Source organism: Somniosus microcephalus, chromosome 32 (genome assembly GCF_052327205.1).
Source record: "Somniosus microcephalus isolate GS21.2 chromosome 32, FLI_Smic_1.0, whole genome shotgun sequence".
Taxonomy (NCBI): Eukaryota; Metazoa; Chordata; class Chondrichthyes; order Squaliformes; family Somniosidae; genus Somniosus; species Somniosus microcephalus.
Window position 1 is genome coordinate 25629241 of NC_141018.1, and position 19824 is coordinate 25649064.

Here is a 19824-nt window from a genome sequence, read left to right on the forward strand (position 1 = left end):
TTAAGTGAAGCCAGAGAGTTTCCTGCCGAGGGATGAGGGAGAGTCCAAGAATGAGCCACCAAAGCCTGCCCTTTCTTGCACCCCCAGTTAGTACTGGAACAGAAATAACAACAGAAAATGCTGGAAAAACTCAGCAGGCCCGGCAACATCCATGGAGAGAGAAATAAAGTCAATGTTTCAGGTCGAAACCCTTCGTCAGGACTGAGAGAAAACACAGGAAATGAAACAGATTAAAAGGCCAGTTTGGGGGCTGGGAAATGGGGATGAGAGAACAAAAGAGAAGTGAAGAGACATTAAGAGGTATTCAAAACAAGACGGGATGGTGATAGGACTAGTGGAGAGACAAAAGACGGCTCTAGATTAGGTGTGAAATGCGCTGGCAGAATGAGAGACAGCTGCCATGTGGGAGAGAGAAAAAGGGGGAAGGGCACAAAACAAAAGTGTGGATAAAAAATATATAAAAATGTAATAGGGGCCGAGGTTATGATCTGAAATTGTTGAACTCGATATTGAGTCCGGAAGGCTATAAAGTGCCCTTGGTTCACTAGTATTGGAACAGCACTGATTGGAAACAGGTCACAAACCAGCCCAGGGAATCATACAAAGATCATGAGCATAAGCGCGCCAAATAGGGACGGATGGGAAAAATGTAAAGCAACGTATTAATTCAGTTTATAAATGTATGTTCTCTGACAGCTCAATTGGTAAATGATCAGTGTGCAGTTAACTCACACAGTTTAGAAAATTCTCCTCCAGTTCTGGCCTCTTTCACATCCCTGATTTTCTTCGCTCCGCCATTGGTGGTCGTGCCTTCCAGCTGCCTTGGAGCGAAACCTCACTCTCTTCTTTGAAGGCGCTCCTTAAAACTTACCTCTTTAACCAAGCATTCAGTCACCAATGTTCCCTCTAAGTTGCGGTCTACGTGTGTGGTCCCTTTAAAGTTGCAGCGCAGCCATGCCGCGGCCGCGCACGTGCGGTATCTTCCGGCAGCTGGTGAGCGGCCTGCACGGGACCTCCCGATTGGTGAGCATCCGCGTGGCCAACGCACCTTAGGGGGAACATTGTTTGTCACCTGTCCTAATATCTCCTTGTGTGGTCCAGTGTCACATTTTGTTTGATAACGCTCCTGTGAAGCACCTTGGGATGTTTTACAATGTTAAAGACGCTATATATACATATACGCTACAACTGTACAGGGCGTTGGCGAGACCACACCTGGAGTACTGCATACAGTTTTGGTCTCCTTTTTTAAGGAAGGATATACTTGCATTGGAGGCAGTTCAGAGAAGGTTCGCTAGGTTGATTGCTGAGATGAAGGGGTTGACTTATGAAGAAAGGTTGAGCAGGTTAGGCTTATACTCATTGGAGTTTAGAAGAATGAGAGGTGAACATATAAGATACTGAGGGGGCTTGACAGGATGGATGCTGAGAGGATGTTTCCCCTCGGGGGAATCTAGAACTAGGGGGGCATAGTTTCAGAATATGGGGTCACCCATTTAAAACGGAGATGAGGAGGAATTTCTTCTCTCAGAATCTTTGGAATTCTCTACCCCAGAGAGCTGTGGAGGCTGGGTCATTGAATATATTTACGGTGGAGATAGACAGATTTTTGAACAATAAGGGAGTGATGGATTATGAGGAGCGGGCAGGGAAATGGAGCTGAGCCCAAGATCAGATCAGCCATGATCTCATTAAATGGCGGAGCAGGCTCGAGGGGCCGAATGGCTGACTCCTGCTCCTAATTCTAATGTTCTTATATAAATGCAAGTTGTTGTTGTTGAGAAGCAAGGCCGCTGATCCTTGGATTTAACATTGTCAGGGCATAATTACACTCAAATTCCAAACAGGAGACTTGACCTCGAGTGGGTGATAAGGGAAATCAGCTGTACAGTCGTTGTATTATTAATCTTGCGGCTCTTATAATTTGGAGAGGAATAAGCTTGAAAACCTCGCCGTGTCTCTCGTGACGCTGACACATCGCTGCAAAAAAAAGGCTAAGAATTTGGAATTATTATCACCCAGAGTTAAAGGTGCTATATAAAGGCAAGATGTTGTTGTTACAATGAAACTGGTGTTACAACTACCCTCAGTACCAGGGAGGGAAATAACAACAGCCGTGGTTCCTGCTCCTGACCAGTGCCTCCTACTGGAAAGTGTGTGAGTGTCAGCTGCTCAGCTGTGATGCCTTCCACAGTTGAATAACCAGCGAGCACTTGCTGTCTGGGTTCGCATATAAAGAATGGATATATGGGTGAGGAAGTGGCTACCAGTTTCCACTGAACTCATCAGCTCATCCGCTGCTGAAACCCTCATCCATGCCTTTGTTACCTCTGGACTTGACTATTCCAACGCACTCCTGGCCGGCCTCCCACATTCCCCCCTACGTAAACTTGAGGTCATCCAAAACTCGGCCGCCCATGTCCTAACTCGCACCAAGTCCAGTTCACCCATCACCCCTGTGCTCGCTGACCTACATTGGTTCCTGGTTAAGCAACGCCTCGATTTCAAAATTCTCATTCTTGTTTTCAAATCCCTCCATGGCCTCGGCCCTCCCTATCTCTGTAATCTCCTTCAGCCCCACAACTCTCCGAAATATCTCCAAATCTGGCCTCTTGCACATCCCCAATTTTAATCCTTCCATCATTGGTGGCCGTGCCTTCTGTTGCCTGGGCCCTAAGCTCTGGAATTCCCTGCTAAACCTGTCCGCCTCACTACCTCTTTCTCCTCCTTTAAGACGATCCTTAAAAACTACTTCTTTGACCAAGCTTTTGGAGGATGGTAGACTGTGGTGTTCCTCAGGGGCAGTGCTGGGGCCCCTGCTTTTTTTGATACATATAAATGACCTGGCAATTGGAATACAGAGTAGAATTTCTAAATTTGCTGATGGCACCAATCTTGGGGGTGTGGCAAACAGTGAGGATGATATCAATCGACTGCAACAGGACATAGAAAGGCTAGCAGAATGGGCAGACAAGTGGCAGATGGAATTTAATACAGAAAAGTGTGAGGTGATGTATTTTGGATGAAGGAACAGGGAAAGGCAATATACACTTAATGGCACAGTTTTAAAGAGTGTGCAGGGACAGAGGGACCTGGGAGTTAACGTGCATAGGTCCCTGAAGGTGGCAGGACATATTGAGAGAGTGGTTAACAAATCATATGGGATCTTGGGCTTCATAAATAGAGGTATTGAGTACAAAAGTAGAGAAGTTATGCTGAACCTTTATAAAGCGCTGGTTAGGCCACAACTGGAGTATTGCATCCAGTTCTGGTCACCACACTTTAGGAAGGACCTTGAGAGGGTGCAGAGGAAATTTAACGGTTATCGCCACCGCTAACCTCCCGCTGAATTTCGCGGGAGGCGTTGGCGGCAGCAGGCCCGGGCACTAGTTGCTTTCCGCCCCGTTAGCACACTCGTAGGGCGCTAACGAGAGGCTCAAAGCAACCGAATGTTTCCCCCTATAACCTGCCCTAATATCTCCTTATGTGGCTCGGTGTCAAATTTTGTTTGATAAACACTCCTGTGAAGCGCCTTGGGCCGTTTTACTACATTAAAGGCGTTATATAAAGGCAAGTTGTTGTTGAACTGTACTGTAACATGTGTCAGGTCCTTCAAGAGAGGGTGGGAAGTGGAAACTGATGGAGGGTCGGGGAAAGAAGGAAAAATAAGCTGCAACTTAATTATTTATGCTTGCTCATTAAGTACGCTGATTGTTCTCTGCTCTACTTTAACAAAGCACGGTTGCTTGACCATTGTGACGAGGATGGGATGTACAATATAGAACTTGATGTGGATCTGGCTCAATTTCAACTCCCTCTAGTGAAGAGACGACGCACAGGCCTCTTCGAGTCTATATAGGCCACCTCTGAATTTGCTTTGGAGTTTACAGCGATCCTGCTTCTGTGTGGGGTTTCTTTTTTTACACTCTGATGTTTTGTTCTCTTTCGCAGGATGCCTCCTGGTCGAAGCAGTATTCCTACGCACTGTTCAAGGCAATGAGCCACATGCTGTGCATCGGCTACGGACAGCAGGCGCCGGTTGGCATGTCTGACGTCTGGTTGACTATGCTCAGTATGATCGTAGGAGCTACCTGCTACGCCATGTTCATCGGGCATGCTACGGCCCTCATCCAGTCGTTGGACTCCTCGCGGAGGCAGTACCAAGAGAAGGTAAGTGCTCACTCGCATGCAGAGATATTTCTTTTGACGCACATCTTCAATGATGAGTTCCAGTTGCAGGAATCTCTTGATAGCAATAATACTGGATGGCGAGGCACTGGTGGGGAACCAAGACACTTGATACTGCTCTCAGTTTTATTTGCAGAGCTAGTTTTAATTCAGGATCCTGCAATATTATAGTGAATAATAGATACCTGAGAATGAATACAAGGCTGTAATCTAATCGAGAGTTCCATTCTTGTCATAGACTGTGAGAATGTTTAGGTGTGTCGCCTGAAATCAGAGATTGTATTGCTCTTTTTAAATCGCTCCAAGTTATCTGTGTATAACACAAAACCGCTAATTCAACGGAAGGATGTCGTCATTTAATTTTGGGTGAATTTGTTTCTGCTCCAATGTGTTCTGCATTGTTGATGCATAAGAACATAAGAACATAAGAAGTAAGAACAGGAGTCGGCCGTAACGGCCCCTCGAGTCTGCTCCGTCATTCAATAAGATCATGGCTGATCATCGACCTCAACTCCACTTTCCCGCCCGATCTCCATATCCCTTGATTTCCTCTTGAGTCCAAAAATCTATCGATCTCAGCCTTGAATATATTCAAAGACTCAGCATGCACAGCCCTCTGGGGCAGAGAATTCCAAAGATTCACACCCTCTGAGTGAAGCAATTCTTCCTCATCTCAGTCTTAAAGGGTCGACCCCTTATCCTGAGACTATGCCCCCTAGTTCTAGACCATCCAGCCAGGGGAAACAACTTCTCAGCATCTACCCTGTCAAACACCTTCAGAATCTTGTATGTTTCAATGAGATCACATTTCATTCTTCTAAACTCCAGAGAGTATCGGCCCATTCTACACAATCTCTCCTCATAGGACAGCCCTCTCATCCCAGGAATCAATCTAGTGAACCTTCGTTGCACCGCCTCCAAGGCAAGTATATCCTTCCTTAGATAAGGAGACCAAAACTGTGCACAGTACTCCAGGTGTGGTCTCACCGAGGCCCTGTACAATTGTAGCAAGACTTCCTTACTCTTATACTCCAACCCCCTTCCAATGCCATTTGCCTTGCTTATTGCTTGCTGTATGGTGGTGATTATCTGAAGGTTTAATGATTACGATGAAGGCTTACCTAGAAATAATATTCTGTTAATTACATAGAGAATTCTATGGCTGCTACATATATAAAAATATTATTTTCAGTAAGCAGATAAATGCATCAAGAAATGCATTTCCAGTATTGAAATCGACACTACTAATATTGGCACCAATGTTCCCTTTAACTTTTTTTCATGCGTGGTCCCTTTAAATTAGCTGCACGGATGCACATGCGTGGTATCTTTTCCAACGGCAACAGCTGGTGAACGGCCTGCTCGGGACCTCCTGATCAATGCGCGTTAGCGCGCCCGCGCACCTTAGGAGGAACGTTGATTGGCCCTACTGCAAACAACTAACACTTGCAACAACAACCTGCATTTATATAGCACCTTCAACGCGAGAAAAAGCTACAGAGGAACAAAAGTCGGAATGGATCCCAAGTGCTAGAAGGAGACTTGGCAGAAGCGACCAACGGTTTTGTCAAAAGAGATGGGTTTTGAGAAACATTGTAAAGACCGGGAGAGAGATAGAGAGGCGGAGAGGTTTAAGGAGGGATTTAAGACTCAGGCGACTGAGACCTGGTGTAGCGATGGTGGGGTGAAAGGAGTGAAGGATACATATTGGAAGAGATCGTTAGGATGCAGCAGTTTAAAGAGGTAGGATTTGGGGCGAAGCCATGAAAGGAGTTGAAGATGAGGGCGAGGAGTTTAATTCAATGCTTTGGGGGACAGAGAGCCAGAGTAGGTAAGCGGTACTTAGTGTGGACAAGAATATGGGTGGTAGAGTTCTGGCCAAGGTTTGAGTTTATGGAGGGTGATGGATGGAAGGCTGGCGAGGAGAGAATTGGAGAAATGGAGTCTAGAGGTAACCAACGGTGTCCAAGACGTGCTTCAACTATTAAAACAGGAGATTTAAGTCAATTTGGGGCAATATTTGGAAATGTTCTCCTAGCACCTCCTCTACCTTGTTAACATCCTCTGAAATTATTACGTGTTTGCTTTTAAATAAGTCCTTTTACTTGGTTCCCCTCCCAAAGTTGTTGGCTTATGCTGGGCCCAGGCCCCGCGGACACTGGTTGCCATCCGGTACTTCGCGCAAGTGACCCATTTCCCACGTGTGTGATCCCGGACAGCAGGCTATATTCAACACGGTAGGTATCGCATCCAGGGCTGACTTTGTCCTCAGCCATCTTGACTTGACATCTCGCAGGGAAGCTGAGGCCTAAAAGGATGAGCTCGGTGGTTTTGTGACCTTTTGGCCACAGCAGCCTCGTCGCAGGTACAGGAATCCCGCCCCAACCACGGTTTTGCCATACGCAGATTTCAAGTTTCCTCTCTGCGACAAATTTTTGCCAACCGCGGCAGTGAATTTTGCGTATACGCGGTTTTTAATTTTCAAGTTTCACGGGTCGCGCTTCCAAACACGAGACTCCATTCATCCGCGCCGCTCTTTTGAGCATATTTACTACCACACGTGGTCTCTCTCCACTCGTGGATATACTGTGTGTGTGTGTGTGTGTGTGTGTGTGTGAATGTCGTCTCGCTGCTACCCATTTTGCCTTTAATTACAGAATTGTATTGTTCTATTTAGCCCTTAATCATGGCCCCTCAGTGGTAAAGGTGAATCAATAGCGAAAAGGGCAAGGAATGTACCAACCTTAGATAGGAAATTAAATGTTGTTAATAGACTTGCCCATGGTGAAAGTACAGGAGGACCTTGATGAGCTGATACAGCATTCTAGTGAGGCAGAGGATGAGGACAAAGACGAGGATATGGTGGAGACGTCGAAGATGACAAGTGCCAACCTTAGCAAGGCAATGCTCCTTGCTACTAATCTCTCGGACCTCTTTATGGAGATTGACCCATTCTTGGAGCATAGTTTAAAATTCAAGCGAGGTTTGGAGGATTTAATGAGACCCTACAAGCAGGTCCAGAAAGATATTTAGAAAAAAATGAGTCAAACATCCATCGCAGAATTCTTTGAGAAACCGCCCAGTTGATGATCCAGTTGCATCAACCAGCCACGATGTCGCTTCTCCGCATTCAGCCCCCTCGATTGATGATCTTTTTTATTGGCCCAGAAATTCGGGTCGGAGGCTTCCCGCGGGTGCAAGCCCCCGACCTGCACTTACCTAGCGCGCCGGCCGTTGAGCTGTGGGCCCGCGTGGGATTCCGATCCTGGGCCTCCTCCAACTGCTGGCGCGCAGTGCTTGCGTATCCCAGGGGCGCAGTTAGTTTGAAGCGTCCCCTGGGATCACGTGGGCCATGGAGAGCCAATGGTAGCAGGGAATGCTTCATTCATAAGTTTGACAGGAAGAGCTGTCAAACCTATAAATACTATAAGCCCCAAAACATCACTAAAACTTCAAATACATTTTTAAAAAACATCACATTTTTAAAATAACTATAAATTACATAAAATAACTATTTTAAACAATAATTTAAATTTTTGAAAAAATTAATTACATTTTCTAACGGGGCTAAAAATAAACTTACCTTTCTTTAAAGTATTTAAAAATAATAACCCTGTGGAAAAAAATGTTTTAATTTTAATTAATTCACCACTTACCTTGTTAAAAGCAGGCCTTGCACCTGCTTTTTACATGTGTAACTGCTGGAGACTTACCCTCCCGGAGAAACCTGCAAAAAAAATGTAAGTTCCAGGCGCACGCGTTGCCACTCCGGCGCACGCGTTCGACCTGTGAACCCCTTCCTTTAAAGGAACGGAAGTTCCGGTTTCCCGCGCATGCGCAGTGCATGCACGAAACCAGCACTTCCGTTGGGCCTACGGGTGAGTACCCAGCGCGTACTCACCCGTGGAGATCTGAATTTCTGGGCCAATATTGTGTTATTTAAAATAAAGCAACTTACTTAGGCTCTGATGAGTGTAAATGCAGCCGCGTTCCCCCTAACCCCATTTTTCCCATAGGGTCTTATATTTGCCAACCGCGGTTTTACCAACCATGGGGGTTTTCAGGGACGTATCCCCCCGCAGTTGGGGAGGGATTACTGTATCCTGTTTCGATTCTCAGCTTTGATTGTTTATAATGATAATTAATGCGACGTAGCTAAAGGTGAGCCGTGCTGGCATTACATCGCGGCTTGAGGAGGACAGCAAATGCTTCCTCTGTGCTGTCACAGACTGCAGTCGTTAAGGTTTGAGCAGTTGACAAGGCGGCCAGGCTGGTGACCCCTGCCACATGCCCAAGCACCAGGCGGTCATTGCACAAGCCGTCCCTGCTCCACTCACCTCTGCTAGCGATGAAGCTGCAGTGATGCTGTTGACAGACTCCTCATTGCCGCTCACAGCGAGACAGAGAGAGAGAGAGAGACAACACCTCTTTGATGAGCGAGAATTAAACCGTTTCAAACTCTTCTACTTAGTTTGCGACCAGTTTTTAACAACAAACTAAAAAAGAAAAGAAATGAAACACATCAACGTAGGCTCAAGTACCTTAATATTGTTGGTAGCTCAGGGACTATCCAACTAACACAGTAGAAATAACAGATGCTGGAAATCAGAAATGAAAATGAGAAAATTCTGGATTTGCATAACAGATCAATCGACACGGTAAAGGGGAAATATAGTAGAGAATTCCACAGGTTCTCCACCCTCTGAGTGAAGAAATTTCTCCTCATCTCAGTCCTAAATGTCCTACCCCGTATCCTGAGACTGTGACCCCTCGTTCTCGACCCCCCCAGCCAGGGGAAACATCCTCCCTGCATCCAGTCTGTCTAGCCCGGTCAGAATTTTATACGTTTCAATATAGCTTTATATTGAGGATGTAGCTCATTGTCAGTTCTTCATAGCATGGTCAGATTGGAGAGGTGCCTTTATAGGGACATTGATAGATAGATTTAAAAGATCTAGACGGGAGATGAGGAGAAATATTTTCACTCAGAAAGCTGTCGGGATCTGGAACGCTCGGCCTGAAAAGGTGGTGGAAGCTGATTCCATAAATCATTTTCAAAGGGAGTTGGACGGGTTCTGGAGGATGAGCAACTCACAGGGTTACAGGACAAAAAGCGGGGGCGGGGGGACGCAGCCCGAATGCTCTTTCAAAGAGCCAGCACAGGCACGACGGGCCGAATGGCCTCCTTCTGTGCTGTAAGTTTCTATGGTAAAGAGGCTTGATGGTGCTGGTTCTGATGAAGGGCCACACCTGAAACATTAACCCGTCTTTCCCTTTCGGATGGTGATTCACCTTCTGTACATTTCCAGCATTTTCTGTTTTTATTCCACTTGGAAATTTGCTCACCGTTTCTACCCGTCTGAACCACTTTGACAGGCCAAGAGAGGGTGCAGAGAAGATTTACAAGGATGAACAGGCTGGGTCTCTTTACTCTTGAAAAGAGAAGGCTGAGGGGTGACCTAATAGAGGTCTTTAAAATGATGAAAGGTTTTGATAGAGTGGATACAGAGAGAATGTTTCCACTTGTGGGGAAGAGCATAACTAGAGTCCATAAATATAAGATAGTCACCAAGAAATCCAATAGGGAATTCAGAAGAAACTTCTTTACCCAGAGAGTGGTGAGAATGTGGAACTCGCTACCACAGGGAGTGGTTGAATTGCACAGTATAGATGCATTTAAGGGGAAGCTAGATAAGCATATGAGGGAGAAGGGAATAGAGGGTTACGCTGATAGAGTTAGATGAGGAAAGACAGGAGGAGGCTCGAGTGGAGCATAAACGCCGGCATGGACTGGTTGGGCCGAATGGCCTGTTTCTGTGCTGTATATTCAATGTCATCCTGTGAAAGAGGGCGAGAAAGAAGGTTGTCCCTCCAACTTTTACATAACACTCTGAGGTATACCATAATCTCTGATACAGTAACAAAATGTTATGACTCTCTTTCTAATACTGAACCATTCCATTTGTAATATATATAATTCTGTAATGCAGAGTTTCTACAAATTCCAAAGACTTTGAGAGCACACTGTACATATGTTTAAACAATGTCTGTCTTGGGTAGTCTATCATGCAACTGTAACACAATCTTGGGGTGATTGGATTTACTCCCTCCCATGTTTTACGACACATCAAGCCAGCAATTATTCTAGGTATATACAGTTTGAATAGAGGGTGTCTCCCCTGCCTTACTGCCTGACATTAAGAGTGACATCATTTGGTTGTAAGTTAGCCTATTCAGACCCAAATCATATCATTAAGATGTCAAGCGTCAACCAATACTGAATCTATTAAGTTATTCATCGGCATTAACCTGTAGGAATGACCAAACTGTTTGGTTAAATAGAGTTAGATGAGGAAGGCTGGGAGGAGGCTCGAGTGAAGCATAAACACTGCCCTGGGCTGGTTGGGCCAAATGGCCAGTTTCTGTACTGTATATTCTATGTAATTCACTCTGCCCTTTAAGAAGTGGGTACTTTATATGGTGTCAGCCATGGCTCAAGGGGCAGCACTCTCTCCTCTGAGTCAGAAGGTTGTAGGTTCAAGTCCCACTCCAGAAACTTGAGCACAAAAATCGAGGCTGACACTCCAGTGCAGTGCTGAGGGAGTGCCGCACTATCAGAGGCACTGGGCAGGATTTTCATTGGGCTGTGGAGTCGGGATTGGAGGCGTGTGGGGGTTTAAAATTCTGAAATCGGGGATCCTGACCCCAACCTGCCTCCATGCCAGTTTCAAAGGAGGTGGGTACCCGCCCCGCACTGGGACCCGCCTCCCCAAGGCGGGAAGGGGATTAGTGCCAATTAACTGCCAGTTAACAGGCAGCTTTTAGCCTAATCCCTATTTTCATTGTTGAAATGTGGGATTCCCGACAGCTCCAAACCACACCAAGTTAGCGAGGCGGGCCGTCGGGATGAAGGGCTTGGAGGGGTCGAGATGTCCGGTGTTTGGGTGAGTGATGGGTGCATGAGTGCAGAGGTAAGTGTGTTTGGTCTGTGTAAAGTGTTTAAAGAAGTTCTACTAACCTTTACTTACCTTTACAACCTTCCTTCCTTCAGGTCTCAGGAGTCCCTCATCTCACCGGCACAGAAAGCAGAATGGCCGCCAGCTGTCAAAATCTGCAGCCTCTGCTTTCTGTTCCGGGGAGATCTCTAAATCATCCTGAGAGGAAGGAATTAACCTGGAGTACAGATTGTCAGTGTTTGACAGCTTCAAACAACTGTGAAACGCTGATATTTCACCTGTCAAAAGGTCTTGACAGATGAAATTTCAATCTGTGACGTTACCTGTTGCCGGGTGGCCCTTAATTGGCCTGCTGAGCCCGCTGGGCAGGATGTTAAACCGAGGCCCCGTCTGCTCTCTCGGGTAGACGTAAAAGATCCCATGGCACTATTTTGAAGAAGAGTTATCCCCGGTGTCCTGGCCAATATTTATCCATCAATCAACATCACTAAAAAACAGATTATCTGGTCATTATCACATTGCTGTTTGTGGGAGCTTGCTGTGCGCAAATTGGCTGCCGCGTTTCCCACATTACAACAGTGACTACACTTCAAAAGTACTTCATTGACTGTAAAGCACTTTGGGACGTCCGGTGGTGATGAAAGGCGTCCTATAAATGTAAGTCTTTCTATATTCTATATTTGCTATTTTGGATTATGTATTACTCTTTCTTAAGGTGCAGTAGTGATCTATTCATACTAAAACCGCCCTACTTTGTGGTACTGTCTTCAGGTTTATCTTTGCTAATTTAAGAGTATATTCAAGACAGAGATCGATAGATTTTTGAATATTAAGGGAATCAAGGGATATGGGGATAGTGCAGGAAAGTGGAGTTGAGGTAGAAGATCAGCCATGATCTTATTGAATGGCGGAGCAGGCTCGAAGGGCCAAATGGCCTACTCATGCTCCTATTTCTTATGTTCTTATGTGTTTAGATGATTAAAGGAGTTGCTAGGGCAGATAGAGAGAAACCATTTCCTCTGGTGGGGAAGTTCAGAACAAGAGGTCGTAACCTTAAAATTAGAACGAGGCCGTTGATGTCAAGAAGCTCTTCTTCACACAAAGGCTAGTGAAACTCTGGAACTCTCTTCCCTCAAAAAGCTGATGAGGCTGAAAATTTCACAACTGAGATTGATGGATTTTTGTTAAGCAAGGGTATTAAGGGATATGGAACCCTTGTAGATGGGACTAAGATACAGATCAGCCATGATCTAATTGAATGGGCAAACAGGCTCGAGGGGCCGAATGGCCTCCTCCTGTTCCTATGTTTCTAAAACTGAGCCTTATTGTCGAACTGTGACGCTTCCAGACAGTTCTGCTCCTCGCCTCCATCTCGTTGAATCGCAAGCTCCGCGCATGGGTGACGCGCAACCCCGAGCCCAAGAGGAAAAAAAGAAGCTTGTCGTTATCAAACGCTGAGCAGAAGGCTGTCTGCGGCGCCGTTCAGATGTTCTTAAGTCACTTTTCAATGAGAAAATATTCGTTAGAGAGGAGCAGATTTGTCTTCCACTGAGAAGGAAGAAATAATCAGTCAACGCATCAAAAGGCTTAAAGGGGAAGGCCAGCACTGACAGTTCTCTCAATCTCACTTGACAAAAACACAGTCTGCAGAGAAGTGGCAAGGTTTCTGGCAAGGTCCTTATTACTGGTAGCTCACCAACCACATTAGCTGTGAGAGCGTGTCTATTGTATTAGGTCCTACAGCGTACACCTGTATATTAGTTCTAAGATGGCAGGTTATTGACTTGGTCTGGGACAAGGATCGCAGGCATAAGGGCAGTGTACAATCCATCCAAGGTAATAAAACGACCCCTCAGTCGGTATGGATTTTTGTTTTAAGAAGGTTTGTGCGGGTAAGTGACCTGTGTTTTCATTCAATTTGGTCATAAGAACATAAGAAATAGGAGCAGGAGTAGGCCATTTGGCCCCTCGAGCCTGCTCCACCATTCAATGAGATCATGGCTGATCTGAGCTTGGCCTCAGCTCCACTTTCTCGCCCGCTTCCCATAACCCTCACTCCCCTGTAGCTCAAAAATCTGTGTATCTCCGCCTTGGAGATGACCCAGCCTCCACAGCTCTCTGGGGCAGAGAATTCCAAAGATTCACGACCCTCTGAGAGAAGAAATTCCTCCTCATCTCCGTCTTAAATGGGCGACCCCTTATCCTGAAACTGTGGTCTTGCGCGGCGTGCGTTTCCTGTAACCGTTCTTCACGGGCGTTCCCAGTGGAAGGCCGCACTCTTGGGAAGCGCAGCGCACGAGATCACAAGCAACAATCCACGAGTTTTTCTGTCCGGTCATTTAAGCGGGCAGAAGATGGCGGCCTCCCAATTACCTGCATCGTGCTCCCTGTGAGCATGCTCCCATTGTTGGGTGGGCAGGGTCGGCCTGCACATCTCAGAAAGCGAGCCTCTTTAGCGAAAATGGGAGGATGCTTCTTTTACTGTGTAATAACGATCTGCCAACGACATCATCATACACTGCATATTTCACAGTTACCCTCTGCTGCCGTTATTCACGTGAGCCGTCATAGATTGTCCCTGTGACATAACAGCGTACCTCGCTTCTGTCCTCACATACCCTTCAAACAGGCATTGCTGGATCGCGATCAGAAAAAAAAAGAAAGTCTTGCATTTATATAGCGCCTCTCACAACCACCGGATGTCCGAAAGTGCTTTTCAGCCAACGAAGTACTTTCTGAAGTGTAGTCACTCTTGTAATGTGGGAAACACGGCAGCCAATTTGCGCACAGCATGCTCCCACAAACAGCAATGAGATAATCTGTTTTAGTTATGCTGATTGAGGGATAAATAGTGGCCCAGGACACCGGGGATAACTCCCCTGCTCTTCCTCGAAATCTTGTCATGGGATCTTTTACATCCACTTGAGAGAGCAGACGGGGTCTCGGTTTAACGTCTCATCTGAAAGACGGCACCTCTGTCAGTGCGGCACTCCCTCAGTACTGCACTGGAGCGTCCGCCTAGATTTTTGTGCTCAAGTCTCTGGAGTGGGACTTGAACCCACAACCTTCTGACTCAGGTGAGGGTGCTACCCACTGAGCCACAGCTGATACATCAGGAGCAGAAATTCAGGACAATTTTCCCCCTCCTTAAGAGGGGCAGAGGTGATTTGTACCAGCCTCACCACTGCCCAGGCTGATAGCAGTTAACGCCAGCACAGACTGGGGATCCAACCTAGAACCATGCTGGTCTATATGGCTCAGCTGGTCACTGAATAAGGCCAGGGCACCATCAGAGGAGTCACGTTGTACTTAATCATTAATTTGTGACGTTGCTTCCTTCTGAGAATCATTCCTAATTTTTATCTGTTGTAGAAGTATTGGGCCAGAAATTCGGGCCCCCATGGGTGAGTACGCGCTGTGTACTCATGCGTAGGGCCAACGAAAGTGACGGTTTCGTGCATAAACTGCACATGCACTGGAAACCGGAACTTCCGTTCCCTTGAAGGAAGGAGTTCACAGGTCAAACGCGTGCGCCTGAGAGGCAGCGCGTGTGCCTGGAACTTACGTTTTTTTTACAGGTTTCTCCATGCGGGTAAGTCTCCAGCAGCTGCGCGTTCAAAAAGCAGGCACAAAGCCTGCTTTTAACAAGGTAAGTGGTGAATTAAGTAAAATTAAACATTTTTTCCACAGGTTTATTATTATTAAATACTTTAAAGAAAGGTAAGTTTATTTTTAGCCCCATTAAAAACTGTAATTAATTTTTTCAAAAATGTATATTGTTTAAAATAGTTATTTTATGTAATTTATAGTTATTTTTAAAATGTGATTTAAAAAAAAAATTATTTGAAGTTTTAGTTAGGTTTTGGGGCCAATCTCTATTTATAGATTTGACAGGCCTTCTTGTCAAATCTATGAATAGAGATTCCCTGCTCCGATTGGCTCCCCATGGCCCACGTGATCCCAGGGGATGCTGCGAACTAACTTCGCCCCTGAGATACGCAAGCACTGCGCGCCGGCAGCTGGAGGAGGCCCAGGATCGGAATCCCATGCGGCCCCACAGCACAATGGCCGTCGCGCTAGGTAAGTGCAGGTCGGGGGCTTGCACCTGCGGGAAGCTTCCGACCCGAATTTCTGGCCCAAGGAAGGCTGCACTTAGACCTAAACAGCAATTAAGCCTGTTTTTCTGTGATTTTCTCTAATAGAGGAGCAACTTAGTCAGTCTTTCTGACATGTACTCCAGCATTATTGTTAATCCATCTGAATTTGTGTTTGACAAATGATAGATTCCCCTCTTCGCTTGCCTTCCACCTTCTCTCAGTGTGACACTTACGCTGGTAATATGTGTAATGGACCATTCTGAAAATACTGGAGTTATAATGCACTACACGACGTCCTTAGGTTACTGGGGACAAACTGAGTGCTGGAGATTTTGACAGGAATGAACCGCCCTTTTTTATTATTTTTATTGGAAGCAACATTTAATTTTACACTTCAGCATCTGTATTAATATAACTATTTAAGCAGATTTAAAGGGCTACTGATTTTTTATTTTTACAAAGCAATAGATCGGGTAACCAAAGTACATTTATGTTTGAATACAGCTTTTACATTGGCACTGCTTTGCAAATGGTGCATCAGCAACTTTACTCTCTGTGAATCGGACTAAAGCAGGGATGAACTTGAGATCTCGGAGACAGATGACATCCTTATCATTTGAGTGCAATGTTGATGAAAGGGTTTTCCTTGTCTTCAATCTCTGCATCTGTGGAAATCCAGCTTTGATATTTATAGAGCCTGTATTCAGATGTAAAAAAATCTTTTGCTTCCTGATTTGCTCGCTTGTAAAAAATCTCCATCAAATAACAGTGCAATTATACTGCTGCTTTCGCAGTGATGTGAAGTATTTTAGTGTCCCTCAAACAGCAATGTGAAAATGACCAGGTAATCTGTGTTTTTTTTTTGTTATGTTGGTTGAGGGAGAAATATTGGCCAGGACACTGGGGAGAACTCCCCTACTCTTCTTCGAAATAGTGCCGTAGGATCTTTTACGTCCACCTGAGAGAGCAGATGAGGCCTCGGTTTAACGTCTCATCCGAAAGACAGCACCTCCGACAGTGCGGCACTTCCCTCAGCACTGCACTGGGAGTGTCAGCCTAGCTTTATGTGCTCAAGTCTCTGGAGTGGGACTGGGAACCGTCTGACTCGGAGGCAAGCGTGCTACCCACTGAGCCACAGCTGACACTGTTGCGGTTGCAGTATAACTTGGGTCAGTGACCTGCCTCATGTGTGCACTGAAGCAAGAGATCTAAGACCCGCTCCAGTAAGTAGGATCGCACCACTTGATCTTTGCACTAAGTGTAGTATAACTCCAGCCTGGAGTAAAGCTGCATTTAACCCAGTAGCCAGCTCGCACGTTGGAACTTTTTTCAACTCACCTTTCAATATTTCTAATGCTAAGAGAAAGCAGCCACACCCACATGAACTTTCCTAACTAGAAATTAGCCACTGAAGGGGTGGAGACTGCCACTAAAACACTTATCCATGCCTTCATCACCTCTGTCCCGCAGCAGTCTCCGCTTGCCCAGCCTCCTGTTTCACTGAGATACACTGGCTCCCTCTCCTCCAGATTTAAAGTCCTCAAGCTCATCTACAAACCCTCCATGGTCTCACCCCACCCTTCTTCTGCAACCTTCTCCAGCGTTAAGCCTCCACCACACACCCTCCGCCCCCCCCCCGCCTTCCAATGGCCTCAGGTCCTCTGTGCACCTCTCCCCCTCTATTCCACTTTGGCAAGGGGGTCTTCAGATGTCTCAGCCCTGTAGTGTCCGTGTGTAGATAAAGACACTGAAGACAGGAGTTGGTTCATAGGTATTTACTAAGCAAGTCTGGGGGGGGTTTCTAAAGGATATACACAATACACAGGCTTATATAGCCCAAGTGGCAATTACCGGCATTACGCACACCTGGGGCTCTTAAAGGCACATACACCACAATTCCTCCCCTTCTAGCTAACTAGTACATCATATTTTAAGTAATTATTAATTACATGTTATATGCAAAATAATATACATTGCTGTATTAATTAATTATAAGTTAGTCTCTCAGGAGGCTTCCTGACTCGGTCCGGATAACGCCTCGGGGGTGTAGTAGTTTCTGGTGGTGTAGTAGGTTCTTCTGGCAAGGCTGATTCGGCTTGAAGGCCAGTGTCGGGTTCATGGGGCTCCAGTATCACCGGATCGGAGGTAGATATGGGTATCTCTACTTCATCGTTAGATGTATAGAGTGGTGGTGTAGGTTGTCCCTTTTCGGATGACTTGATGATTTGGTCAGCATGGCACCTTATTATGCTGTCTCCGATGTCCACGGTATACATCAGTGGTCCTAATCGTGTGCAGATAGTTCCAGGCTGCCATTTCTCGGTACGGTAGTCCCGGGCCAAAACCGGTTGGCCTATCTGGAAGGCCCTAGTTGGCCTTTCATTCATGCCCTGAAACTGCCGGTTCTCCACGTCCCTTCGGATGTTGGGCTTGACCAAATCCAGCCGGCATCTTAGGTTTCTATTGTAGAACATCATGGCGGGAGTTTGGTTAGTAACCATATGCGTTGCATTCCTATATGCAAATAAGAAGTTATCCACCTTGTGCTGAAGTTTTATGTCTTCATTACCCATGGCCTTGATGGCCTTCTTGAAGGTCTGGACAAACCTTTCAGCCAATCCATTGGTGGCGGGATGGTATGGGGCGGACGTGTAGTGCTTTACTCCATTGTTCTTTAAGAACTTTCTGAATTCTTCGGACACAAATTGCGGTCCATTATCAGAACATATCTGCTCCGGCAGCCCATTCCTGGCAAATATGGTCCTTAATACTGTGATGGTTTTTTCCGTGGTGGTGGAGGACATCTTTATTACCTCCGGCCACTTGGAGTGTGCATCAACTGCGATTAAGAACATTGAGTCCATAAATGGACCAGCAAAGTCGATGTGCACCCTTTGCCAGGGAGATGAGGGCCACTCCCATGGATGTAGAGGGGCCTGTGGCGGAGCATTTTGGACCTTCTGGCATCCTAGGCAGCTCTTGGTCATGTCTTCGATGTCTCCATCGATACCTGGCCACCATACAAACGCCCTAGCTAGGTTCTTCATTTTCACTCCACCCAGATGCCCCTCGTGAAGCTCCTTTAGCACTTTATCCTGGAGTTTGGGTGGAATCACCACTCTGGATCCACACATCAAGGTTCCTCGGCACACTGACAGCTGTTCTCTTCTTTGCGAGAATGCTGGCAACAGTGGTTCGCCATGTGCTGGCCATCCTTTCACTGTTAAATCGTAGACCCGTGAGAGAGTAGGGTCATTTCTTGTCTCCCTTTCAATGGCAGAATTTGTCACCGGTAGACATTCCACTATGGTAGAGTGGAATATCTCTACTGGGTCTACTGTAGGTGCCTCTTCTATCGTTGGCAATGGTAGGCGTGATAAACCGTCAGCATTCCCATGCTGTTTTGACCCTTTGTATTCAATGTTGTATTGGTGTGCCCCTAGAAAAAGGGACCACCTCTGTAGTCTTTGTGCCGTCATAATGGGGACACCTTTTTTAGGGTTGAATATAGAGATGAGGGGTTGATGGTCAGTCAGCAAGGTAAATTTTTGTCCGTGTAGGTAATGGTTGAATTTCTTCACTCCCCATACCAGGCTGAGTGCTTCCCTGTCTATCTGGGCATAGTTACGCTCAGCTGAGTTCAATGAGCGTGACGCAAAAGCTATCGGCCGTTCCGAGCCATCAGGGAATCTATGGGACAATACCGCTCCTATGCCGTAAGGGGATGCATCGCACGCCAGTCTGATTGGTAGTGATGGGTTGTAATGAGCCAAAATTTTCCCTGATGTGATTAAGTCTTTACATTTATGGAAGGCATGTTTACAGTCTTTGTTCCATTTCCAAATCACTCCTGTCTGTAGAAGATCATTAACAGGGTGTAGAATAGTTGATAAGTTCGGTAAAAATTTATGATAGTAATTTATTAATCCCAGGAATGACCTTAATTGTGAAACATTTTCAGGTGCTGGGGCTTTTATAACTGCTTCAATTTTTTCAGGTGACTTATGCAACCCTTCCTTATTAATTATGTGGCCACAATATGATATCTGATTTTGGAAAAATTCGCACTTGGGGCGATTTGCTCGTAGGCCCCGTTCTTTCAGCCTAGTGAGCACCTGCTCCAAATTGGCAAGGTGCTCGTTGTCGTTTTCTCCTGTTATAAGGATGTCGTCTAGGTAGCATTGAGTCCCTGGAATCCCTTGCAGGACTTGCTCCATAGCTCTTTGCCAGATAGCTGGAGCTGATGCTATTCCAAAAACCAATCGATTGTACTGGTACAGGCCTTTGTGTGTGTTTATTGTGAGATACTTTTTAGAGGTCTCCTCAACCTCCATCTGTAGATATGCCTGTGCCAAGTCAATTTTTGTGAAACGTTTCCCTCTGGATAGTGAGGCGAAAATATCTTCTATCCTCGGAAGAGGATACTGTACCGTGTGAAGGACCGGGTTTACAGTCACCTTAAAGTCCCCACAGATGCGAATTTTTTTCTGTTCCTCAGAGTTATTTTTCAATGTTTTTTTCATGACTGGAACGATGGGTGTTGCCCATTCGCTCCAATCTATTTCGGATAATACGCCTGCCTT

At 46.0% G+C, this 19824-nt stretch overlaps 1 protein-coding gene across 1 annotated transcript in view; it reads left to right on the forward strand.

The window, feature by feature from the left end:
* hcn4 (hyperpolarization activated cyclic nucleotide-gated potassium channel 4) overlaps positions 1–19824 on the forward strand; it is a 398010-nt gene that overhangs the window by 205906 nt on the left and 172280 nt on the right. Inside the window, exon 4 of the mRNA XM_085972020.1 lies at positions 3952–4170. Within this exon, the coding sequence (XP_085828146.1) occupies positions 3952–4170 (219 nt within the window). The remainder of the gene's footprint in view (positions 1–3951; positions 4171–19824) is intronic.